A 26,136-nucleotide genomic window follows, 5' to 3' on the forward strand; every position below is an offset into this window, starting at 1 on the left:
AGGGCGCCGGGCAGAGCACATAGAAGCCCAGGGACCCCAGCTTGGGTTGTCCGTTTTGTTTTTAGCTTTTTTGGTAAGTTCAGGCCTTCATGTTTTCACTTGATTGCTCAAAGGCATTTTTTAGTGTATCAGAGAAATGTTAAGGTTCGAAGCTCAGTGGGGAGAAATAGAGCGGCTGGAACTAGTGCAGTGAGAGGGCACTTGCTGTGCACGTGACCCACCGGGGGATCCCCAGCATCCCCCAGGGTCCCCCAAGCACCCAGGAGGAAGCCGTGACCTCTGCCGGGTGTGAACCCCAAAACAAGAAGGAAAATAATGTACACACACATATATGTGTGTACATACATAACATGTACATATGTGTACATCTTTATATCCATATAATAAGTGTATTTTAATTCATATGTACATATTTTGATACATTTTTAGTTTTACACGCTTGGTCCCATGTATAGTTTATACATATATGTGTATGCCTATACATATATATGCTTGTAGGTATATGTGTGTGAATACATATCTATAAGCCAATGGAAAGAAAACGGAAGCGAGCTTACATCAGAGGAAACCAGGGCTGCTGAGTGGCGGCCATGGCCCGCGTGTGTGTTGGTGCCCGGGCTCTTTCCACCACGTACCAGAGCCAGGGCTACATCTCCTCTCTGGACCACCTGCACGGCCCAGTTCTGTGGCCAGCAGCCTCGTGTGCATGCTCAGGTCAGTCCCATTCCGGTAACCTGACCGTCAGCGGTCAGCTGCCCAGCGCATGCCAGTAGCCTGCTGCAGCTCATGGCTGCTGAGCTGGACAGAGAAGATAGCCCTTGCTGCAGAAAGTTCTGGAAAGTACATGGCGGTTAAACTATGGTGTGCATTGAGACTCAGAAACAAAAACGCACAACCCGTTGCTGACAGGCAGGGAGAGCAGGTGAGGGAGACTCTGGCCCGTGTGCGGCCACTCCTCCTGGAGCCCCTGGGCCCCTCCCAAATTACTGCAAACACTGCCCTCCCATTGCTCATCGATTTGCTCAAGCGGGCCCACTAATGTCTCCATTTTGAGACTTGCTGTTACTGTGTTTCGCAAGCAAAACCTGTTGGCTTCAGTCTCCAAATCTGGTGGATTAGTCTGGATTTTCTATAAAGTGTAAAACTTTTGGGACTAAGTCCATTTCCTGCCTCTGTTTGTCCCTGTGAAAATCGTTTGGCAAGCAGTGGTTGCTTTTCCCTTCCCCTCCTGCACAAAGTTCAAAAACAAAATACTTTTTGTAGTTCTTTGAATTGTACTGAAAACTAGTTTTTTAATGCATTCCTTCTATGACAGAGTGATGGATTTTGTAATAGAAGAATTGAAGTGGGGGGAAAAAATCTTATGCCCCATTGTCAAGATCCAACTGTCCAAACTTCCGGGGAGCTGTCAGGAATAATTTCAGATGGCATTTCAAAAATAAAATTGGCTGATAGTAGAATGGGTAGGGTGCAGCCTTGTACTCGGCCAACCCTGGGTTGATCCCAAGCATCCCGTATGGTCCTCCGGCCCTGCCAGCAGTGATCCCTGAGCACAGAACACTGAGCGAGACCCGAACACCACCAGGTGTGGGGCCCCCATCCACAAAAAAGGTAGGTAGTTATGTTAACCCTAAGAAGCTAACTGTGTTAGAGCCTCTCCATCCTGCGTGTGTGTGTGCGTGTGTGAGTGTGTGAGTGTGTGCGCGTGCGTATACACGCGTGTGCAGGTAAGACTACTCTGCCATTTTCATTTCTGGTATTTAGGCCACATTACGTGCTTGGCTTGCTTGTGCCTGCTTGATCTCATTCTTGTTTCCATTCTTCCCCGCTTTTTGTTTCTGTAGTCATTAACTTACCTAATAACATCAGAGGAAATTGAGCTGATGTCGAAGGATCGCAGGGCCCTGAGGTCAGAGAATCAATTGCTGGCGAAGGAGAAGCTCTCTCTGAAGTCAGAGAGAGGGTCGTTGCTATTGAAGCAAACAGAAGCCGAGGCCAAAAACTCTTCGCTGCAGGAAGAGCAGAGGAAGCTCTGGCTGTTGAGCCAAGCGATTCAATTAGAAAAAGAGAAGGTCATCGAGGCCAGGTGGGCCGCAGAGAAGCTCTGGCAGGAGGAGGGGCTCCGCCAAGAAGCCCTCGAGGCGGAGAAAGAGAAAGTGCTGGAATTGGGCAGGGCGGTGCAGGAGGAGCTCCAGAGGGTGCGCACAGAGAACGAAGCACTGCAGGTCACTGCAGGTCGCCAAGGTGGGGTTGCAGGCCCTGGTGGAGGAGCTGCAGATGAGCAAGAGCAGCCTGGTGGCCGAGTGTAAGAAAGGCCTGGAGGAGAGTGGCCAGCTGGAGGAGCATGTCAAGAAGCTGGTTCTGGAGAAATTCAACATTAATACTTTTGGATTTTCTTATCACAAAAAAATTAATTGAAGGACCTCAACCATCAGAAGTTTATCATCCAGTTTGAATCTATTTTTGTTCACTTGAATGTTTTCTAGTTCTGTCAAAAGTGATAAATAATGTACCATCCAGGCTACATGTATAATAAGAACTTCTATAATTATATGTATGATTTTGATGTATTTTCCTCTGTAGATTATCAGCTGTCTGACAAGTGAAAGATCTGTATCAATTGAAATTTTTAGTAATAACCATTATTGAATTTGTTTCACAAACTATGTAAAGCAGTATTAAAACTTGAGCAAACAAGTGTCCTATATCTACTTTAATAAAATTATTTCTTTTTTGCCAGTGATAACTGATTATTCTCAGGTTTATTTAGAAAAGATTTTTGGCTAGCAATGAAGAACTATAGAGTCAAATGAGTCAAACAGTTTCTACAATGGAATTCTGATACACCAATTTTTTTTTTGTTTCTTTATGTTTGTGCCACCCCTGGTGATGTCTTAGGGCTTATTTATGGCTCTACACTAAGGAATCACTCCTGGAAGTGCTTGGGCAAACTATATGGAATGTCAGGGATTGAAGCCAGATTGGCCACCTGCAAAGCAAATGCCCTACCAGCTGAACTATTGCTCTGTGCCTGTATACCATTTTCTTAAAAGTGTTTATCTTGGGCTAAAGAAATAGTGCAGTGAGTAGGGTACTTGCATGTGGCTGATCTGGGTTTAATCACAGGAATCCCATCCAGTCATCTGTGCCCTGGCAGGAGCAATCTCTAAGTGCAGAGGCAGGAGTAAACCCTAAGAAGCACTGGGTTGGGAGTATGGTGCCGCCAGCAGGTCAGTCTGTACCTGTGAGTCGAGTGCATCAGCAGCCTGATGGCGCCTTCAGACGTCCAGGTACCCCCAAATTGCTGCCGTGCGTTTGGCCAGACCGCAAAATGTTGGGGCAGAGTTGACCAAGAAAGTAAACAGACAAAAGTTAGGTATGTGGGAGATACACCCACACCACCTCCAGTTCAGCTATATAATTAGAGGCATGGCCTCTCTGGTCCCTGATTGAACTGCCTAATGGCCATGATCCCAGAGACTCAGAAACAAATCTCGAAACCCAATGGTTTTCGGCAGAGATGTGTCCAGTCCCTGCAGTAGGTTAGAGGCGCTGGGCCACCCCAGGTGGGAATAGATTTCGTGCCTTGGCCTGTTCTCCCTGGCAGCCCGCTGGCTGCCATCCTCCAGAGGCCACAATCAGGTTTGGGCCAACAGTGACGAGACATGTAGGGCCTCATGGGATGGGGGTGGAGCTGGCCCTTTCCTCCCCAACAAGACCCCCAAGTCGTCACCCACAAACAGCCGCTCTGGCTTCTGATTGAGCTGTTTAACGGCCATGATCTCAGAGACTCAGAAACAAATCTCGAAACTCAGCAACTTTTGGCAGAAATGCATCCAGCTCACACAATAGGTTACTGTTGCCGGGCCACCCCAGGGGGGAAAGGGTGCTGTCCCTCCGCCTGCTCCCCCTTGGGGGCTCAGTGGCCACCATCCGCCAGAGGTCATTGGACAGTCAGATTTGGGCCCACAGTCAATGAGACATGTGGGGCCTCATGGGATGGGGGTGGAGCCAGCCTTTGCCTCCCCATCTCAATGTGACCCCAAGTCGCCGCCCATGAACGGCCTCTCTGGCTCCTGATTAAGGTGCTTAATGACTATAATCCCAGAGACTCAGACACAAATCTCGGAATCCAGTGGCTTTTGGCAGAAATGCATCTGAACCCTGCAGTAGGTTACTGTTGCTGGGCCATTCCAGGGAGGAAAGGGTGCTGTCCCTCCACCTGCTCCCCCTTGGTGGCTCGGTGGCCACCATCCTCCAGAAGCCATTGGACAGTAAGGTTTGGGCCCTCAGTGATGAGACATGTGGGGACTCACGGGATGGGGGTGGGACCAGCCCTTCCCTCCCCACCCCAGCAAGACCCCTAGTCACCGCCCACTAACGGCCTTTCTGGCTCCCGATCAATCTGCTTACCGGTCATGATCCCACAGACTTAGGAACAAATCTTGGAACCCAGCAGGTTTGGGCAAGAAATCCCTCCAGATTTAATTGTTAAAATTTTGGAATTTCAAAATTGCGCAGCCACTACTACAACCACGCGACATCATATGTTATTTACAACCAGGAATAGAAAACAAATTGTCTACTGTTGCCTTTTCAGCAGCTCTGAGTGTTGGGGTAAAATCCCAAATAATAGTGGTGTGTCCAGTGTCAAAATATTGAATGTAATCAAAGTAGAGAGAGCGTAATGTGAAAATCATCTCTCCACAGGTAGGGGGAGGGTGTGGGATGGGGGTATACTGGGGGTTTTGGTGGTGGAGAATGTCACTGGTGAAGGTACGGGTCTTTCATTTTATAACCAAGATTTAAACCCGAAAGCTTTGTAACTGCTCTTATGGTGATTCAATAAATAAAATTATAAAAGATGAAAAAAAATAGAACAACTGGGTGAGGTTTAAAGGCAAAAAACCCAAAACAAATAAAACCTCTATTGCATTATTGCAAAGATTCATGACCAATGTAGCCTAAAATGAATACCTTCAGTGATTCTCCATAGCTATTTGACAAGACGAAAATAAAGGGACACCATGCAGTACAGACACCATCAATCCATAAAGTCTGGGAAAGAAACTGGAAGTTGCTATATTATTAACCCAAAATTAACAGAACCAAAGATGCTTATAAGCACCAACTCCTTTACGTTTGAAGCACATGTGTCCTCAGGTTGATTTTTCTGGAAAAAGAACTTGAGCAAGAACATTACTTTTAACCTACATAATTGAATACCTAAAAGATAGCTCCATGACAATTGGGCCCTAGAAAAGCAAGTCCCAGCCCATATCCTGCCCTGCAGCTGCATCCTGTGGATAGCACCAAGGACCCCCATCTTCTTCTTGTTGCCCCTGGAATTCACCAAATAAGGTCATGGGGCCAGAGAAGGCCTGATTGACTGCCTGCGTGCAGCATCTAATGTGATCATTCGAAGGTATTGGGTGATTTGTGCGCTGGCTTTTCTGAGATGGCGGGAAGTTGCCCTATAAAAAGTTCCCTCTGAAGAGGCTCGGGGCTCTCAGCCACTGACAGTTTGCGGTCATGCTGTGAGCCCGAGCATGCTCGAATAAACCTCTTGCTTTTGCATGGACTTGGTCTCTCAGAGTTTTCCTTGACAGGTGAGGCTGTCCTGAGCTCCGACCCTAACAAAGCAGTCAGTTTGCAAAAGAAAAATTTCTATGTCTGCTTCTTTTCCTTCCTGTTTTAAGTTCATAGAAATTTTGTTTTCCCACCAGAAATAGGCAAAGGCCCTGCAGGCGGCCTCCGAGAAGCTCGCCAAGGAGAGCAAGTGGCTGAGGACCAAACTGGACCATGCCAACAAGGAGAACGCGGACGTGATCGCCCCGTGGAAGTCCAAACTGGAGACGGCCATCGCCCCGCACCAACAGGCCATGGGCGAGCCGAAGGCGGCCGTGAGCCGGGGCGTGGGCGCCGAGGCGGCTGAGCTGGCCGAGCTCAAGATGCAGATGGAGAGGCTACAGTTCGAGTCCCAGCAGGAGGTAGAGAGCCTGAAGGCCCAGCTGGCGGCTGAGCGTGCGGCACATGCCTCTGAGCTGCAGACGCTCAGGTCGCGGCTGGTCAGGACGGCCCAGGAGCAGAAGAACAGCCTGGAGGCCGCGTGGGCCAAGCTCGACCAGACTGAGGACCAGCACCTAGTGGAGATGGAGGACGCCCTGAACAAGCTGCAGGAGGGGGAGATGAAGGTAAAGCACCTGGAGGGGTTGCGGGCCATGTGTAGTCAGCAAGCCCAGGCCCTGGCCGACGCCACGGCGCAGCTAGAGGTCAACCAGCAGAAGCTCTTGCAGCTCGATGGGCTCTGGAAAGCCAATTCCGAGGTAAATTGGGAATGGAGAAGCTCAGGCAGCAGCTCCAGGTGGTTGAGCGGCAGATTCAGGAGTTAGAGAATGCAAAGCGGGCCGAGAGCGGCAGGTTTGTACCCGGGCACCCTCGCCCACTTCCACGCTCGCTCCCTGCATGCTGTGTGTTAGTGTGCTCGCCGCCGTGTTCCGGCTTGGTGCTGACAGGTCTCCCGGTCACGTCCCGTGCGGTTCCCTCTGATGGGACTCAGAATGTGTCGGCACGATTCTGGGGCGGTCATTGGTCCCCAGCACCCGCATGCCGTGCTAGCCTTGGCCTCGGCTAATCGGGCCCGTCTGGGGTCTTTCTGAAACTGAGAACTCTTCACAAGGCCAGTGAGAAAACAAGATAGGAGCCCCCAAAGCAAACCTCTGCCCCCCCCTTGGGCCCCCTGCATACTCGCCGACTCCGCCCAGACCCTTGGGCTCGAGGCTGGCCGCAGGGGTCTTTCCCTGACCTTGCTGACCACCTGCTCGTGTGACTGGCTTTGCTGTCCTCTCCCCGAGGTGCCTCAGTTTCCAGCTGGTGCTCAATGCCTCTGAACCTCTGAGCTCCCTCAGGGCTGGTGACGTGGCCCATCTTGGTATTTCTCATTGCTGACCCCTCCCTGCCTGCAGCACAAGCCCCCACCCAGCCCTGCAGAGATTTCAGCCCTTTCAGCCTCTAAGGGGTGCTTGGGCCAAGTCCGCCTTCCAGCATGGCCTCCTGCTGGCCACGGGCATGGACTCTCATGGTAGTGATGTCGGTGGTCCCCAAGGGTGACTTAGTGAAGTGGGGAGGAGAAAGACGGTCACTTTCTCCCCACCCGCCTGTGCCACCCGGGACCCAGCGTTACTGGGTACTTGTCTCGCCTCACAGAAAGGAATTTCAGGAGTAGACAAGCAGTGAAACAAATAGATTTTATTTGGAGGATTTTTGGAGAGGGAGAGAAAGGGATAAGCAGATAAGCGGGGGAATGAGAGTAAGAGAGAGAGTAACAAGTCCAGAGAGAACGCGGGCTTCTCCGAGGGTGGAGAGAGCCCCTCCACACATCCCAGCATTCGACACAAAAGCATGAAAGTACACATCTCAAGAGGGGAGATGCGGGCGACACATGTGCTCAGCCACGTGGACGTACCACACATGGGCTAAGGCAGCATGTGCGCACCCTGCCTTTCTTCCAGGTGGCCTTTATAGGGTTTCTCCAGCCTGTCACCACGTGAAACTTCTTCCCGGGTAAAAGTCAGGTTGCTAAGGAGATTACCAGGGAGGTCCAAAAAGAGGAATTTCATGGGGAGGCCTATATCCTGAGGGACTGTGTATGGTCTTATCAGGCCTTTGCTTTCTGTATCCACAAGGTGGGTCATTCCTAGAATTCTTCTTCCATGAAACTGTGTTTCATTGCAAAGGGCATTTCCCTATCTACTTTTCTACATCAGTAGCCCTGACCCTGGGGAAGGACAAGAGAGTGAGTTCTGGGCCAAGCCAAGCGAGCTGCATTTCTCACCAAGGAGCCCTGAGAAGAGCCCTTTTCCTCCTATAGGATTGTGGTGGCAGGGACGCGCCCTCCCAGCCCCCCCCCCCCCCCGGCTTGGAGAAAGTTCTCTGTTGGCCAAGTTGGAAGGGCTGTGGGATTTGTAGACAGGACTGACAGACATAACAGAAGGACCCAGAGACCCCCGGGAGTTCCTCTCAGGACTCAGGACTCCTTAGCTGGCATTCCAGAAACAAAGGGAATCAATTCCTAGGACACAGCAGGGGATAGTTGACCCACTTTCACATCAAGATGTAACAAACATCAAGTTCTGGTGACTGCTGTCTAGTGGATTAGAGGTTCTTCAATTTAATTTTCATATTGAAACCCCTCAAACTTTTAAAGTCACAGACAAAAAACTACAAGAGCTGCGCGGGATGGGCACGGAGGCCCAGCTCTGGGCAACAAAGCTGAACGGCTCCAATTTCAAACAGGTACAGCCCGCCTCCAAGGGCCTGGGACCCTTTCTGGGCATGCGCACGTAGATCCAGCCCCTAGACAGCCGGTTTTCAACCCCTGAGCTGCGCGGGACGGGCACGGAGGCCCAGCTCTGGGTAACAAAGCTGAACGGCTCCAATTCCAAACAGGAGACATTCCCAACTCCTTGCCAGTGCCAGGGACTCTTTCCGGAGGCCGCGAAATGTTTTCCCACTAAATATGCCTTAGGAACCATAAGCTACCTTCTTAGATGGAAACTTTTCTATTTTAGCTCAGCCACTAGAAACACAGTAGCCAATAACTCATAAGCCTATCTTAACTCACACTGCATATCAAGCAGAATAGTAACAGTGAACGTGAAGGACTAAACCACACCTCTCACAATGGTAAAGCAACGCAAAAGCCCACCAAATTTTTCATATTGAAGAGTCTAGCCCAGATGACACCAACAGTACTGTAGTGTTAGACAATCTCTCTGACAAGGAATTCAGGAGGGAGCTACTTAGGATGCTTAGGGAATTAAAAGAAACAATGGAAAGCAATGCCAATAGAAGACAAGAGGATCTGAAGGCAGAAATGAGGAAAATGCAATCAGAAATATCAGACCTGAAAAATCTCGTAGGCAAATTGAAAAGCTCAGTGGAAGGCCTCAGCAGCAGAGTAACAGCTGCTGAGAACAGAATCAGTGAACTCGAAGATGAAGTTCAGAGACTCTTCAGAAAAGAGCAGAAAATGGAAAAGAGACTCACAATTCGGGAACAGATGGCAAGAGAAGATCGTGATGAAACCAAGAGGTGTAACATAAGAATTATTGGAGTCCCAGAGGTACAGGAAGAAAACCTCGATGAAGAAGAAACTGTCAAAGAAATCATTGCTACAACATTTCCAGAGCTGAAGAAAACTTGTGACCACATTCAGGAGGCCCGAAGGGTACCAGCTAGAAGAAATCCGAATAAAAATACCCCAAGACACATTCTGATCAAAATGACCAAAACCTTAGACAGAGACAAAATTCTGAAAGCAGCAAGATCGAAGAAAGAAATCTCTTACAAAGGAGCATCCTTAAAATTCACAGCTGATTTTTCTGATGAAACCCTCATGGCCCGAAAACAGTGGTGGGACATAGTGAAAAAACTCAATGAAATAAATGCCTCTCCAAAAAATACTTTACCCAGCGAGACTCTCATTCATAATAGAAGGAACAACACACAGTTTCACAGACAAACAACAGCTCAGGAACTTCATAGACTCAAAACCATGGTTACAAGAACAACTAAATGGGCTACTTTAAGGCAAGAAAGGCCCCTCAAATACACCAAATTTTAACAGAACAATGGGACAAAATCACATAACAATACTCTCTCAATGTCAATGGGCTAAATGCACCAATTAAAAGACATAGAGTGGCAGGATGGATTAGAAAATTGAACCCAACATTCTGCTGCCTGCAAGAAACACATCTCAATAGTCAAAGCAAACACAGACTCAGAGTCAAAGGCTGGAAAACAATCCTACAGGCAAACAGCTCCCATAAAAAAGCTGGGGTAGCCATCCTTATATCAGATCACATCGATTTCAGAGTGAGGAAGGTCATAAGAGACAGGGAAGGCCATTTCTTATTGATCAAAGGATCTGTACAACAGGAAGAACTTACAATAATAAATGTATATGCACCTAATGAGAGACCAGCAAAGTACTTAAAACAACTACTCATAGATTTGGAAAAAGACATCAATAGCAACACAATACTAGTGGGAGACTTCAACACTGCTTTGTCACCTCTTGATAGATCAACCAGACTCAAGCTTAGCAAGGACATACTTCATTTGAGGGAAACAATGGAAGAAAGGGACTTAGTAGATATATACAGGACACTTCATCCACAAAATGCTGAATACACATTCTTCTCAAGCGTCCATGGAACATTCTCCAAGATAGACCACATGCTGAGCCACAAAACATGCCTCCATAAAATTAAGAAGGTAGAGATTGTATCAACAATCTTCTCAGACCATAATGCGCTGAAATTAGAAGTAAATCACACACAAAAACAGAAAACTAAATCAAACACCTGGAAATTAAACAGTGCACTATTGAACAACGAGTGGATTAGACAGGAAATCAAAGAGGAAATCAAAAGATTCCTAGAAACGAATGAAAATGAGAACACGAGTTACCAAAACTTATGGGACACAGCAAAGGCTGTGTTAAGAGGAAAGTTTATAGCTCTACAAGCATTCCTCAGGAAGGAGCAGCGAACACACATAAGTAACCTAACCTCACAGCTTAAGAGCTTGGAGAAGGACCAAAAAAAGGAGCACAACCCGAACAGGAGAAAGGAAATAATAAAACTCAGAGCAGAGATTAATGAGATGGAAACCCAAAAAACAATCCAAAAGATCAATGAAACCAAAAGCTGGTTCTTTGAGAAAATTAACAAGATCGATAAGCCGCTAGCAAAACTCACAAAGAAAGGGAGAGAGAAAACCCTAATAAACCGAATCAGAAATGAAAAGGGGGTCATTACAACAGAAACCACAGAAATTCAGAGGATCCTCAGGGAGTACTTTGAGAAGCTTTATGCCACGGAACATCAAAACCTCGAGGAAATGGATAAATTCCTAGACTCCTACAGACTCCCAAGGCTGAACCAAGAAGACCTGGAATACCTGAACAGACCTATCACCATCAAGGAAATTGAACTGGTAATAAAAATTCTACCCAAGCACAAAAGTCCTGGCCCGGATGGATTCACTAGTGAATTCTTCCAAATCTTTAAGGAGGACTTACTCCCAATGCTCTTTAAGCTTTTCCATGAAATTGAAATATCAAAAACACTTCCAAACAGTTTCTACGAAGCAAATATCACACTGATACCAAAAGCACACAGAGATACCACAAAGAAAGAGAATTACAGGCCGATATCCCTGATGAACACAGATGCAAAGATCCTCAACAAACTACTAGCAAATAGAATCCAACTACTCATCAAAAAGATCATACACCGTGACCAAGTAGGATTCATCCCAGGGATGCAAGGATGGTTTAACATTCGAAAATCAATCAACATAATCCATCATATCAACAAAAGAAAAGATAAAAAGCATATGATTATATCAATAGATGCAGAGAAAGCATTTGACAAGATCCAGCACCCCTTTATGTTGAAAACCCTAGCCAAAATGGGTATAGAGGGGACCTTCCTCAACATAATTAAAGCCATCTACCACAAGCCTACAGCAAGCATCATCCTCAATGGGGAAAAACTGAGAGCCTTCCCTCGAAGATCAGGGACGAGACAGGGATGCCCACTCTCTTCACTTCTGTTCAATATAGTACTGGAAGTACTTGCAATAGCGATTAGGCAAGAAAAAGATATTAAGGGCATTCAGGTAGGAAAGGAAGAAATCAAGCTCTCACTATTCGCAGATGATATGATACTCTACTTAGAGAACCCAATAACCTCCACCAAAAAACTCCTAGAAACAATAGACTCGTATAGTAAAGTTGCAGGTTATAAAATCAATACCCAAAAGTCCATAAGTCCATGGCTTTCCTATACGCAAACAGTGAGAGATAAGAAAGCAACATGAAAAAAACAATCCCGTTCACAATTGTGCCCCAGAAAATCAAGTACCTAGGAATCAGCTTAACTAAGGAAGTAAAGTACCTGTACAAAGAAAACTACAAAACGCTACTTCAGGAAATAAAAGAGGACATGAGGAAATGGAAAGATATCCCCTGCTCATGGGTCGGGAGACTTAACATTGTCAAAATGTCAATACTACCGAAAGCATTGTATAAATTCAATGCAATCCCTATAAGGATACCCATGACATTCTTCAAAGAAATGGAGCAAACACTCTTGAAATTTATATGGAACAATAAGCCCCCACGAATAGCTAAAGCAATTCTTGGGAAAAAGAAAATGGGAGGAATCAACCTCCCTAACTTCAAACTGTACTACAAAGCAGTAATAATTAAAACAGCATGGTACTGGAACAAAGGCAGAACTGCAGACCAATGGAACAGGGTTGAATACACTGACATCTCCCCTCAATCATATGATCATCTAATCTTTGATAAAGGTGCAAGTAATGTGAAGTGGAGTAAGGAAAGCCTCTTTAATAAATTATGTTGGCATCATTGGACGGCTACATGCAAAAAAATAGGCTCAGAACTCTGCCTAACACCATGTACAAAAGTAAGATCAAAATGGATTAAAGACCTCAACATCAGACCAGAAACCATAAGGTACATTGAAAATAAAGTTGGCAAAACCCTCCATGATATTGAAGCTAATGGTATCTTCAAAGATGCCACGCCACTGGCCAAGCAAGTGAAAACAGAGATAGATAAATGGGACTATCTTAAACTAAGAAGCTTCTGCACCTCCAAAGAAACAGTGACCAAAATACAAAGACAGTCTACAGAATGGGAAAGGATATTCGCCGAATACACATCTGACAAGGGGTTGATATCCAGGATATACAAAATACTGGTTAAACTCCACAAGAAGAAAACATCCAACCCCATCCAAAAATGGGGCAATGAAATGAACAGAAACTTTCTCAAAGAAGAAATCCGAATGGCAAAAAAGCACATGAGAAAATGCTCTACATCATTAATCATCAGGGAGATGCAGATCAAAACCACAATGAGATACCATCTCACACCTCAGAGACTGGCCCACATTCAAAAGAACAAAAGCAACCGATGCTGACGTGGATGTGGCGAGAAAGGGACACTCCTTCACTGTTGGTGGGAATGTCCACTGGTTCAGCCCTTCTGGACAACAGTATGGACGATTCTCAAAAAATTAGAAATTGAGCTCCCATTTGACCCAGCAATACCACTCCTGGGAATATATCCCAGAGAAGCAAAAATGTATAGTCGAAGTGACATCTGCACTTGTTTGTTCATTGCAGCACTCTTTACAATAGCCAGAAACTGGAAGAAACCTGAATGCCCAAGAACAGATGACTGGTTAAAGAAACTTTGGTACATCTACACAATGGAGTACTATGTAGCTGTTAGAAAAGATGAAGTCATGAAATTTACATACAAGTGGTACAATATGGAAAGTATCATGCTAAGCTAAATGAGTCAGAAAGAGAGGGATAGACATAGAAAGATTGCATTCATCTGGGGGATATAAAGTAACAAAGTATGAGATTAATACCCAAGAATAGCTGAGATCAGCACCAGGAGGATTACTCCATAACTTAGAGGCCAGCCGGGTATCCTAGAGGAAAGGGCAGTTCAGATAGAGAAGGGAGCACCAAATAAAGGGTGTTTGGAGGATCCTCCCAGGAGGGGAGATGCATGTTGAAAGTAGACTATGGACTGAACATGTTTGCCACTCAATGCCTCTTTTGCAGACCACAACACCCAAACAGAGAGAGAGAACACAGGGGATTGTCCTGCCACAGAGGCAGGGGGGGATGGGGGGATGGGGGTGGGAGGGATATTATCCATGGTGGTGAAAAACGAGCACTGGTGGAGGGATGGGTATCTGATTATTGTATAATTGAAACCCAAGCACAAAAGAAAATTGTAAATCTACAACTGTAAAAAAATAAATAAATAAAAAAGATGGAAACAAAAAAAAAAGAAACTACAAGAAAGTAAATCTTGGGGGCCAGAGTGATAGTACAGTGGGAAGGGCATTTGCCTTGCACACGTCCTACGTGAGTTCGATCTCCAGGATCCCATAGGGTCACTGTCATTGTCACTGTCCTCCCGTTGTTCATCGATTAGCTCGAGCGGACCAAAAAAAAAAAAAAAGATAACCTTTTCTTCCCTCCCTCGCCTCCCTTTCCCTTTCTTCCCTGTTTCCTCCTTCCCTCCTTCCTATCCTTAGCCTCCCTCCTCCCTTGCTTACTTCCTTCTTCCTCGCCAAGCCATGCTCTCGGCTCTGGGGTCCTCCCGCCCAGCAGTAGTGGGTCTTTTCAGCTTGTGGACCAATCTCAGGCTCGCCCAGCGAGTCCCCACAGGGTGAGCGGCGCCCAGCGGGGCCCGGAACCACTGTGGCTGGTTTGTGTGGCGTTTCGCGCTGTGCTCTGCCACTGAGGCCAACCCCTCCCTGCCCCCCCCCCCCCCCCCCCCCCCCCCCCCCCCCCCCGGCGTGGCTCAACGAGGTTTCTCCCTCCAGGCTGTGCAGACAGCGGAAGATGCCAGACAGTTCATGGAGCAAATGACCCAAGAGAAGACAGAGACTCTGGCCTCCCTGGAGGACGCCAGGAACACCAATGCAAAGTTGCAGAGTGAGGTGGTTGATGGTGATGACCAGGGCTGTGTAGGCCCGGCCTCAGCCTTGAGAGAAACCATATCCTGGGCCAGAGCGATAGCACAGCGGGGAGGGCGTTTGACTCACACACGGCAGACCCAGGTTCAATCCCCGGCATCCCATATGATCCCCTGAGCACCGCCAGGTGTAATTCCTTGAGTGCAGAGCTAGGAGGAATCCCTGTGCATTGCTGGGTGTGACCCAAAAAGAAAAGAAAGAAAAACCATATCCTTAGTCACTCAGCGAATACACTCAGGGCTTGGGAGGAGCATTCTTCATTCCGAGTCCTCTTTGTCTCTGTCAGGAGCCTCTAGTGTCCGTTCTTTTTTGGTCTTTTAAGCCACCACCAACAGTGCTCAGGGTCTGCTTCCTACAGACGGGACTTCCTGCACGGGTGCGCTGCAGGACGCCCCTGAGCCACGTGTCTCCGGCCCTTTGCTATTCAAACTTGCGTCTTCACGTCTGATTTGTGTCACCATCCATGCCACTGGAAAACAGAAGCATTTGACCAGGTTTCTTTTCTCTTGGTCTCGAAGTTGGATCCCTTAAAGAAAACAACTTGAAGAATGTGGAAGAGCTGAAGAAATCGAAAGAGCGTCTGACTGTAGAGAATCAAGAGATGGAAGAATTCAAGAAAGAAATGTAAGTTTATGTCCTATGAGAGAAATTGCTTAATTAAATCACTTCAGTTTGGACCGGAGCCATAGTCCAGCCAGTAGGGCGTTTGCCTTGCAAGTGGCTGACCCAGGTTCAATCCCTGGCATCCCATGTGGTCCCCCGAGCACCCCCAGGATGGATTCCTGATTGCAGAGCCAGGAGTAACCCCTGAGCATCTCTGGGTGTGACCCAAAAAAGAGAAAAAAACACTTTATTTTAGGCAGCTAAAGTGAAATCAATTGCTGGGTTTTTTTGTTTGTTTTTTTTGGGGGGGGGGACTCACCCAGTAGTGCTCAGGCACCATTCCTGGACGGCTCGGGGACCATATGGGGTGCCAGGGATCTAACGCGCGTTTACAGCCTGCAAGGCAAGCACCCTGCCTGCCCTACTGCCACTCCAGCTCCAATGCTGGTTTTTAAAAATATATATGGGAGGTTCATAAAGTGGAATGGACACACCTGTGGGGGCGCTGGCAGCCTTCCCCGTGGGCGTTCAGGAGCAGAGCTCCGTGCGAACTAGAGACACGAATGTGGCTGAGGGGATGACTGGTGGCCTTGGGGACCCAAAGATCCTTCTGGAACTGCAAGTGGATCGGGAGTCACTGTGTGGCTCCCACGGGAGACTGAGCAGTCTCCCCAAAGCAGGCACCGCCTGCAACCAGGTTTGCTGGTGACCATTTGCTAAGTGAAAGCTGCTCATTTGTCAGAAGATGTAGATAGGGGGAGAGAAAGGGAGGGAGGGAGATTTTTCATCCATAATTAAAATTAAATCTCCCAGCTCCTAAATGACTAATTAGCTCAGGCCTGAAATACCTCCCCCCGCCCATCACTAAATAAATAGCTCTGAAACATGCCTAATTTAATCATTGAGAGCATTTTGATGTGGATTTGACCCCCTAAATCTTCATGGGGTCACCCTAGTATGCAAAGTATGGGGGATGGGAATTAATAAATCAAGAGAACTGAAAGGTGCCGAACGAACGCCACCACCCATTAGACACTGCAGGTTAAAAATAGTTGTGTTCAGGCATGACAGATGGATCCATCCCTCGGTGACTGGATCGGCCCACAGTCAGCGTGACAGCTCGCATGGGGTTCAGCCAACACAGACAGTCTCACCGTCACCGCAACCTTTTATGGAATAAACCAGAAATGCAACCCTCAGATGAAGTCTTTGTAACATCCTTGTAAGAACAGTAGTTTGGGAGGAGTGGGGCCAAGACACACGACAGTGAGTAAGGCACTTGCCTTGCGTGCAGCCACCCTGGGCCTGACCCCTAGCACAGCTGTGTGTATGCCACTCCCACCCCCAATATTTTGGGATGTGTATTTTGAAATAATCAATAATGGGAGGCTGTTTGAATTTATTTACACCGTTCACATTGGATCTGCGTGCATTGGCCTTGCAGGGTCTCTCTTTTTAAATCATTGTTTTATTTTATTTTTTTTGGGGGGGGGCTACACTTGGCTGTGCTCAGGGCTTACTCCTGGCTCTGCGCTCAGGTTTCACTCCTGGTGGGGTTGGGGGGGTCCTCTCTGGTGCCGGGGATGGAACCCAGGTCTGCTGTGTGCAAGGCCAACACCCTCCCCGCTGTGCTCTGGCCCAGGCTCCTGGAGGTACTTTTCCCGACTCCACCCTGGCACCCACCTGCTGGGGAGTGAGCTGACCGCCTTTCCTTCAGGTGTTTCACCTGAGTCAGGTGCAGTCTGGCCAGTGGACAGACAGTGGCAAATAGGACAGTTTATTTTTGCCGAAAGAAAAAAAATTCTCCTGGGGTGCAGAATATCCCCATTTTCAGCATGGAGCGTTCCTGAGCTCCACAGACCCAGACAGGCCCAGCGCCAGCCCCGGCCACGGCCCCTCTCGAGCAGTAGGAATGCTCTCCAGGCGGGGTGCACGAGTGAAGGGTGTCACTCGCTTAAAAAGGCGTCACGCTGTGGGCCATGTGGGACTCAGCGGCCCAACCCCTCCTGCTGATATGATGGATGCTATCAGGCATGTGACCGCAGAGAAATCTACTCGGTTGCTTAAGGATTGTTTTACCTAGGCCGCAAAGCTAGGAGGCCAGGGCTACCATCTCCCTTTTTCTTTTTAAGTTAAGAATTACTCAAATTTGGGACTGGAGCGATAGTACAGTACAGGGGAAAGTGTGTGTCATGCATGCGGCCAACCCGGGTTCCATCCTTGCACCCCACATGGTCCCCCAAGCATCACGGCGAGTGACCCCTGAGTGCAGAGCCAGGAGGAGGAAGCCTGGTGCATCACCTGGAGTGGCACTCAAGAAAAAGAACAAACTAACCCACAGATTCACTCCTCTTTAAATTGCCCCACCCCCTCCCCAAGACCCTGAGCTGCAGAAACAACCTTCACCCCTTCACCCCATTGGCTTTGCCGTGGGGCCCCAGAACAAGAGTTTGACACAAATGGGCTTTATTTATTGGAAAAGAGCCTCTTGTATGCAGCAATGGGGGAAGTGCGAGACATTCCTGAGTTTGTTCCCGGCACCTTGGGGTCAGGGAACATGGACCGTGGGGGTGGAAGTACCGATAACCCCGCCCACCGCCCCACGTGGTTTGATGTCTGGCATTGCAATCTAAAAATTCATCTGCTCTTGAAACAGCCCCTGCGCTAAAACACTGCCAAGCAAAGGCTTTGGACAATTGTACTGGAAGAGCAGAGGAGAGGAGAGTCAGCACAAAGGATGCCTAAGACAGGAATAATGTCTAAACGTGGGGCAGAACCCATGGCACTGCGGGGAGGGCCCAGCCTTGCCTGAGTCTGACCTGGGCTCAATCCCCGGCATCCCATGTGGTCCCTAAGCACTGGCAGGAGTAAGCCCTGAGCACAACTAGGTAGGACCCATAAACAGAAGCAAAAAAAAAATTATAAGTCAAACATTATTTAGCAATACAGACTTTTGAACCCAGTGGCAGCAGTAGAATCTGCAGTCTTATTACTTCAGTAAGAAGACCGTACGACCAACCAAAAAAGTGACGACCAAAAATTCTGCAGTGACCAGATCTGGAAGGGGAAGAAAATAACCACTTTTCTCTACTCAAATTTTTCTTTCTTTTTTTTAATGACATGCTAGGGGCTGGAATGATAGTACAACGTACAACGGCTAGGGCGTTTGCATATTCAATCCCCAGCATCTCATATGGTCCCCCATGCACCACCAGGAATAATTCCTAAGTGCAGAGCCAGGCGTAACCCCTGAGCTTCGCCGGGTGTGACCCAAAAAGCCAAAAATAAAATAAAATTAAAAAACGAGTAACGTGCTAGTGTTATTTTAATTAAAAACTACATATTCCCTTGCATGTAAAAACATTGTTGTTGTTGTTTTTCACTTTTATCACTCTATGGGGCTGGAGTGATATCACAGCGGGAAGGCTCTTGCCTTGTTTTTGTCTGACTCAGGTGTGATTCCCGCACTCCGTATGGTCCCCCGAGCACCGCCAGGAGTGCTCTCTGAGCACAGAGCCAGGAGTAAGCCCCAAACACCGCCAAATGTGCCACCAAACAAAAAGAACTATCTTGTTACAGATTCGTTTTCTGCATTTACTGTTACGACTCAGGAGAACAAAAACTTCAACCAGAGTACCAGGAGAAAAAGACATAGTTCCACAGGATGGAAAACATCTTGAACTGAGGTGGAGCAGATAAACCCAGAATTTGAACTTGCTGCAGAAATGCAAACGAAAGTCAGAATGAAAAGGACAAATAGGGGAGCTGCAGGATAGCACAGCGGGCAGGGAACTTGCCTTGTTTGAGGCCAACCCAGGGTCCATCCCCGGCATCCCAGGTGGATCCTCCGCCAGCCAGGAGTGATCCTTGAGCACAACGCCAGGACTAAGCCTCTCACATCACCAGGTGCGGCCCCAAAACAAAAGAAAAGAAAGAGGCAGATGGGCCTAAGCATATCTGAGCTTTGCTCTGAAGTCTGGGGCCGCAGGGAGCACAGACTTTGCAGGAGGCAGAGTTCCTTCCCTCCACCCAGCCCCCAGCAAGGAGCCAGGAGTATCCCCAAGGCCAGCCCACTGCCAGGCTGCTGAAGATGGAGGACACAAGGAAGGGAAATGCGTTTCCCATGAATTCTACTGTGCTGTAATTCCCTGTGACACAGCGCACCCGCCACCCCACCCCACTGTGAGTTCTGGTTGCGGGGAGACCCCCTCCTCTGTACTGTTGAGTGGCGATTGTCGGGGTCTGCTGCGCATTCATGGTTGCCGTCTGTCTCGGCTCTTTCCATCCGCTCATCCTCCCAGCCCCCCAGAGCTGGTCCGAAATGGTCGGTTCATCCCTGGTGCTATTAGCAGGAGACAGCTCCCAAGTTGGGGGCACACAGACACCAGAGTCCCATCCTCCCCTGCGCTCCCCACAGCGCACATCCCCCCAGAATCATGACTGGTGCCCTGGCTTGAGGAGGCAACCATCCATCAGAAGGCGAAGCAGTTTTTTGTTTCATTTTGGTTTTGTTTTTTAAGACACTCGTCTTGGCATGCAACTTAGTGCTGGAGTGGTAGCACAGCGGGGTAGGGCGTTTGCCTTGCACGCGGCCGACCCGGGTTTGATTCCCAACATCCCATATGGTCTCCTGAGCAACACCAGGGATAATTCCTGAGTGCAGAGCCAGGAGTAACCCCTGTGCATCGCTGGGCGTGACCCCCGGTTAAAATAAATACACAAATAAATTTTAAAAAATAAATGGCCCATTTAACCACTTGTCCATTTCCCTCTGCTGTCTCATCACCTCTGTTCCCCTTGCCCCCCTATGTCCCAGGAATGTTTATGCAGCCATCCATGGAAAGTCACTCCTTCAGGGGCCGCGGAAGTCGTAGAACTGGTACTATCATGTCTTGTACACAGCTGAGCTGGGTTCAATCCCTGGCACCCCATGTGGTACCCTGAGCCCAGAGCCAGGGTAAACCCTGAGCATGGCCAGGTGTACACACATCCACCCCAAAGAAAAAAAAAACGTTCAGTGAATCAAAGGAACAAATGATGACTTTATTTTTTTTGTGGGAGTAAAAAATTTTAAAACTATTAAAAAATTTTAAAACAAATATTGAACTGATTTGAACCAGTGAGTATGACACGAACATCCACTGCTGTCCTGGACCCCAGACTTTAATGAGATTCCCCACTTCACACACACCTCTGTCTCTCTCCAAATATGCATCCCAGGAGCCACACTTCTGTCCCCTCTCATGTCCTTTCCAGACTGTGGCATTGCTCAGTCTTGACTGGCTGTCCGTCCCCGCCCTGTGCTCCCCCACACACATCCTTTTGTGGTGTAAATGCTCACACACACACACACAGCCACACACGCACCCGTTGGGTTGTATCTGTTGTGTCTTTGCTCCTTCCCTGTCTTGCCCCCCTCTCTCCCCAGGCCAGGTCCTCCATCTCCTCCTCTGCAAGCCAGCCTGGAGGAGAATCTGGCCGAGGGTGTGAGGCCACATGCTCCGTGTGCCCCGAGCTCTCATCCTCTACTAGAAACCCTGTTCATCTTTCTGTTCTGGCCTTTTGCGAATTGCCATTTTGTTTAAGAGCAACTCACTTTGGTCCTCTCCAGAGTCAGGATGAAAATCATTCTCTGTTGGATTAGTCGTAACAATCTTTGCCCCGTTCTTGCTCAGAAAGGTTTCAAAAACACATTCTCCAAACTTGCTGAAAGTTGCTGAAATGAGTGAGAACCAATGGATACTCCCAGCATAAAGCCACTCTGCATGACATTCATATAATTGCTTTGCATGTGTGTGTGTTTTCATTGTTGTCATTGCTTGGTAATAATTTATTCAAGAAATAGCACTTCAACCTGGGATTAGGTGTTTAAAAGAATTCTTTTTTGGGGGCGTGGGGTGGGGATGCAACAAGTCCTTCTTTTCTTTTTTCTTTGTGTTCTCCATCTCCCAAAGTTATTAACTTGTTTCTTTAAATTCACATGGACACAATGATATGCAGGTTCTGGCATGTACACATAGGCAAACTTTTTCTCCCTCACAGTCAGTAAAATTTCACTAATATTTTGCACACGTAAAAGCCTGGGCCCCTCCCCCTGTAATAGTCCTAGGAGCCGTTGAGCGTCCATTCTAGGGCAGTTGTGCACTGGCCTCTCTCTGGGTTGATTTCTGGCATTTTGAAAACTTTGGTCTTTTAGAGAATCCGAGTTCATAAGAGACTCCGATGAAGAGAAAGCTTCCCTGCAGAAATTCATCAGTATTACCAGTGCCTTGCTCACGGAGAGGGACACAGAGCTGGAGAAGCTGAGAAATGGGGGTCAAGTCCCGGCCCCGCCCTCGTGGACCCGAGCCACGCCCATCCCCGCCCGGGCCACGCCTACATGGGCCGAGCCACGCCCATCTCACTCTGAACCACGCCCACATTGGCCTGAGCCATGCCCACTCCGCCTTGAGCCACTCCCATGTCGGCCCAGGCCCCGCCCACATGAGGGTCACAGCCACGGCCACGAGGGCCTAAGCCACACCCCTGTGTTGCAGGTCTCCTTGCTCAGGGGAGAAAATGCCTCTACCAAGTCCTTACATTCAGTTTTTCAGTCCCTGGAATCTGACAAGGTGAAGCTGGAGCTCAAGGTCAAAATCTTGGAGCTTCAACTCAAAGAGAATAAAAGGCAGCTCCAGAGCTGGGCAGGTAAAATGCTACCGCTGAGGGGTGCCTGCTCTCCGCCCTCCCCCACACCTCCAGGGGCACCAGCCCCCCTGCCCCGCCGCCCCTCCCCCAGCTGGCTGCTCAGGAGGGTGAACTTGGGCACCTGCCCGGAGCATGGGCTCGCGGTCGCGTCCCTGGGTCCGCAAGCACCGGCGCCAAAATAAGAGCCCAAAACAAGGCGAAAAGGCACTTTGGGGATGGGGATCAGTTTGGTTTTGGGGTCACACCTTGCAGTGCTCAGAATTTACTGCAGGCTCTGCTCAGGGATCACCCTGCTCAGGGGACAATCAGGGGACCAGAGATCTAAGCCCCTACCTGCTGAACTGTTTCTGCCCTAGAAAGGCATATTTTCAAAGACCTACACTCACTCTTTTTTTTTTCAACTAAAAGGTAATTCTGATTCTCAAGCAGATGAGGACGAAAGGGCCCAGGAGAATCAGGTAATATTTCTTTGCTGTGTTGCTTCCATGTTATGTTTTATTTTGGTTGTTAATTTGGGGCCACACCCCGTGGTGCTCAGGGCTTACCCCAGGCTCTACACTCAGGAATCACTCCTGGTAAGGCTTGGGGAACCATGTGGGGTGCCGGGGATCCAACCCAGGTCAGTGGGGTACAAAGCAAATACCTATACTATTTTTCTGGCCCTTGTTGGGTTTTGTTGTTGTTGTTTTTGTTGTTTCAAAAGGTTGTTCACATTATTTGATTGACATTCAATATTTCAACACCAATCCCACCACTCTTACACCTTCTCACCACGCTTATTTCAAATTTCCCCACCACCATTCAAGCCTGCCTGCCAGAGGCAGATGCTAGATCATTTATTTTCTATTGCCTATTATGAATATCATGAGAGGTCTTCTGGAATTCTAAAATTGTAAATGGTTAGGGTCCAGAGACATCTCTGTAGGGAGCTAATCTATTTTGAGGTTCCTTTGGGCGTCTCAGGATCAAGGCTGTTGATGGCCTGAGATGGTGCCTGGAGGCAGATCAGGGGCGTGACAGCCAGGACCCCAAGTGGGCGGTGAGAGGGTGGCCCTTGTGTTTTCATGACGCTTCACTTTTGACTAAGACATTCAGCATTTAAAACATTAGCCAGTTCTGGCCTCCTCGGGACCCAGCGCCCCGGGATGGGCCCGAAGAATAGCCCAACGGGGCTGCTGCGTTAAGGGCCAGGGCATAGCCCCCCTCCCCGCGCCTCGGGGCAGGGGGGGCGGGGGCTCCCGCTCCATCTGCTCATTCCCATGTGCCCTCCCGGGCCGGCCAAGTGACCCCCGCGTGCCTGGGGCGAGCGGGCGAGCCCCCCAGCTTCAGCCCGGAGGAGGGGTGGGGGGTGGCCGGTGGCACCCGTGAGTCACGCCTCATGCCGAGGTGGAGGGTGTCCGGGGACTTCTCCGGGCCGGGCAGGGGCGCAGGAGGGCCCCGGAGGCTGCTTGCCCCCGCCCCCCTTCCCCCGCCCCAACTTTTCCTGATTTCAGGGCCAACACTCAGCCCTCGCCCTCCAGCTCCCAGGTGGAGCTCAGAGTTCCAAAACTTGGCGCCCCGGGAGGGAGCCACCCCCACTGCTCTGCGGGAGGGAACTTTGACCCAGTGGTTGCCGGGGTGGGGAGTGGGGGCTTTGGACCCTCCTGGAGAAATTGCAGAAAGGCCAGATCCCCCCCAACACCACCCTCCCCACCCCCGCCACCCCCTTCGCTCCCCACCCGCAGTCCCTGCTCCGGGAAGACCAGAAAGGATTTTTCTGGGGTCTTGTCGGGAAACCACGCGGTCCCTTTGGTGCCCGCTCGCGGGGCATCGCGGGGCATCGCGGGGGCTCAGAGTGGCCCTTTGTGCAAGTGCAGGCGGGGCAGCGCGAGGACGCGCAGGGCTGACCTGTGCCGCGCGCTGGGACAGAGCTCAGCCCAGAGGGATCCCGGGAGATCGGCGGGCCGCGTGCTGAGAGTAGCGAGCCGGCTAGTGCCCTGCCCGCTAAAACATTGTTTCCCTTTGGCCATCTCCCTCCGTGCCTGCAGGCCCGCCTCCGTGCAGAGCCCTGCCCCGGGGCTCCGAGGGCGCAGAGGGTGCACCCCCCTCTCTCGGGCTCTTTCAGACTGTTTTCCTTTCTCCCGCAGTTTGGTGTTTTTTTGTTGTTTTGTTTTGTTGTTTTGTTTTTCTTCGGCTTTTGTCGCCTATCGCCCTGGCCACCCCACTCTTCTCATCTCTCTCTCTTTGTATTGCGGACCGGGGCACACCTGGAGCGCAGGTACTGCTCCTGGCTCCGCTCACTACGGACCCCTGGCGGTGATGGGGGGAACTACTGCGGTGCCGGGGTGGAACCTGCATCCCCCGCCCCATGCAAACCCCAGGGGGCCGACCCTCCCAGCCCTCACTTATTTTCTTGAAGTTCCTTTCATAGGATCACCATGAGATGCACCATTGCAAAGCTGTTCAAGATCGGGTTTCAGTCGCGCCATGTTCCCGCCCCTATCCCTCCACCAGCATACCTTTCCCACCCAGTTTCCCTCCCGACACCCCTCCACCCTGCCTTAGAGGCAGGCACCTTTCTTCTTTCTCTCTCCTTTGGGGTGTGATGTTTTGCAATACAGGCACAGAGAGGTCATCGTGTTCTGTTCCTTACAGGACTTTCAGCACTCAGATCTTACCCAGTGATCATTTCTTCCTGTCACTGTCCTATGATCCCTTCTCTCTCCCAACTGCCTTCTCCCCAGCGCTTGGGGCAGGCTTCCAGCCATGGACCAACCAATAAATTGTTGTATCTTATGGGGACATTGAGTCCTTGTAAGATGTTGTGATAGGTTCAGCCTCCTGTGTTTGTTTTGTTAACCGAGATTGGTTCCTTCTCCAATCTGGTGTGCTACTACTGGTTTATCAGTGTTTTAGAGTTTGAGATGTCAGAAAGTTAAGTCTTTTTGTCGGGAAGGTACTACTGGAGTTGATGTTTTGTCTGGGTGGCAGCTTTGGATTGTGGATGTCCAAAAGCTGCTGAGGCTTCTGGAAGTACAAGGACATGGGGGAGGGGGGAGGTAGCCCATCCCAACTCTGAAAAAGCCTGGAGATTTCAGTCACAAATCCTGTATACCTGAGTTTGCATCCATTTAATTTCTCCACGGGGTCCACCCCGAGAAGATGGAGTCTTGCCCATGGGGGCCGTGGCAGCAATTTCGGACTGTGGGAGTGTGTGGCTGTGGGGGGTTGTTTGGGCAGGCACTGCTCAGTCCTCATTTCTTTTCTCTCAATGACCTACACGAGTACTTCTGAAGTTGTTGGCTTTTATAACGAACAAGCTTTGTCTCTGTTCAGGGTGAAGTATGAACTAATGCAGTCCCTCTGATATTTTATCCTGTTTTTCCATGTCCTCGGTTTAGGCTCTGATTTGGCAAAAATGTCATCACTCTCCTGTCTGTGTCCCCGCTGCCGCTGCCATGGCACCAGGAGAAAAATCAGCTGCCTGAGTCCCAGATTCCGTGGGCTTGTGTGTTTGCTGTGTCTGAGAACATCTTGTGCCTGGAACCGGAGTCGCATCCCAGGCCAGCCGCGGTGCCCGCGGTGAGCTCTGCCAGAGGCCTCATTTCAGCAGTGTGACACTTCTGGGTGTGAGCGAAGGCCCATGCCGGAGTCAGCATGTGCTTTGCGGTTCTCTGTCTCCTGAGTGGTTTCAGAAGGAAAAGGGACCTTTTCCAGTGTGTCTTATTACTGCTTTGTGATGGTGTAACTCCTCCCCTCCCTGTCGCCTCCCACTGTGTCTCTGTGTGAGTCCAGCTGGCACCACCAGCATCAGCCTCGCAGCCAGAACACGTAACTGCCTGATTGCATGCTCCCAGGCGCAGCTTGGACTCGGAGGTCCAGAGGTTCATCCTGCCCGCGCGAAGCGTTTGTCTGTGGATTACAATGCAAACATGGGGGCCCGAGAACTAGGAGAGCAGCTGGTAGGGCACTCACCTTGCCTGAGGCTGATGGGGCTTTGATCCCTGGCCTGGCATAGGGTCCTGAGGGCCTCCAGGAGTGACCCCTGAGTGCAGTCAGGAACAAGTTCTGAGAACCGCCTGGTGAGGCCTAGAAAAAAAAAAGAGGAAAGAAGGAAACTGTTCCACCGACATGGGGTTCAAGTTTAGTCTTTGGGGTTCTGGGGCCACTGGAGCCGTTCCCCACATGAGTCTACCACTTGAGCCCATCTCTCGACTGCACTTTTGCTTTTCATAGTTAAAAGAGTTGAATTGTGAATCTA

At 49.4% G+C, this 26,136-nt stretch overlaps 1 protein-coding gene across 1 annotated transcript in view; it reads left to right on the top strand.

Moving 5' to 3' along the window:
- LOC130018813 (vacuolar protein sorting-associated protein 33A-like) overlaps positions 1-23,782 on the top strand; it is a gene marked incomplete at its 5' end in the record, with an annotated part of 80,042 nt that extends 56,260 nt beyond the window's left edge. The window contains 3 exon segments of the mRNA XM_056109504.1: positions 20,638-20,695; positions 21,746-21,892; positions 23,621-23,782. Of these exon segments, the coding sequence (XP_055965479.1) occupies positions 20,638-20,695; positions 21,746-21,892; positions 23,621-23,782 (367 nt within the window).
- Positions 23,783-26,136: the final 2,354 nt, after the last annotated feature.

This window comes from Sorex fumeus, unplaced genomic scaffold (genome assembly GCF_029834395.1).
Source record: "Sorex fumeus unplaced genomic scaffold, SorFum_2.1 ptg000273l, whole genome shotgun sequence".
In the NCBI taxonomy this organism is placed as follows: Eukaryota; Metazoa; Chordata; class Mammalia; order Eulipotyphla; family Soricidae; genus Sorex; species Sorex fumeus.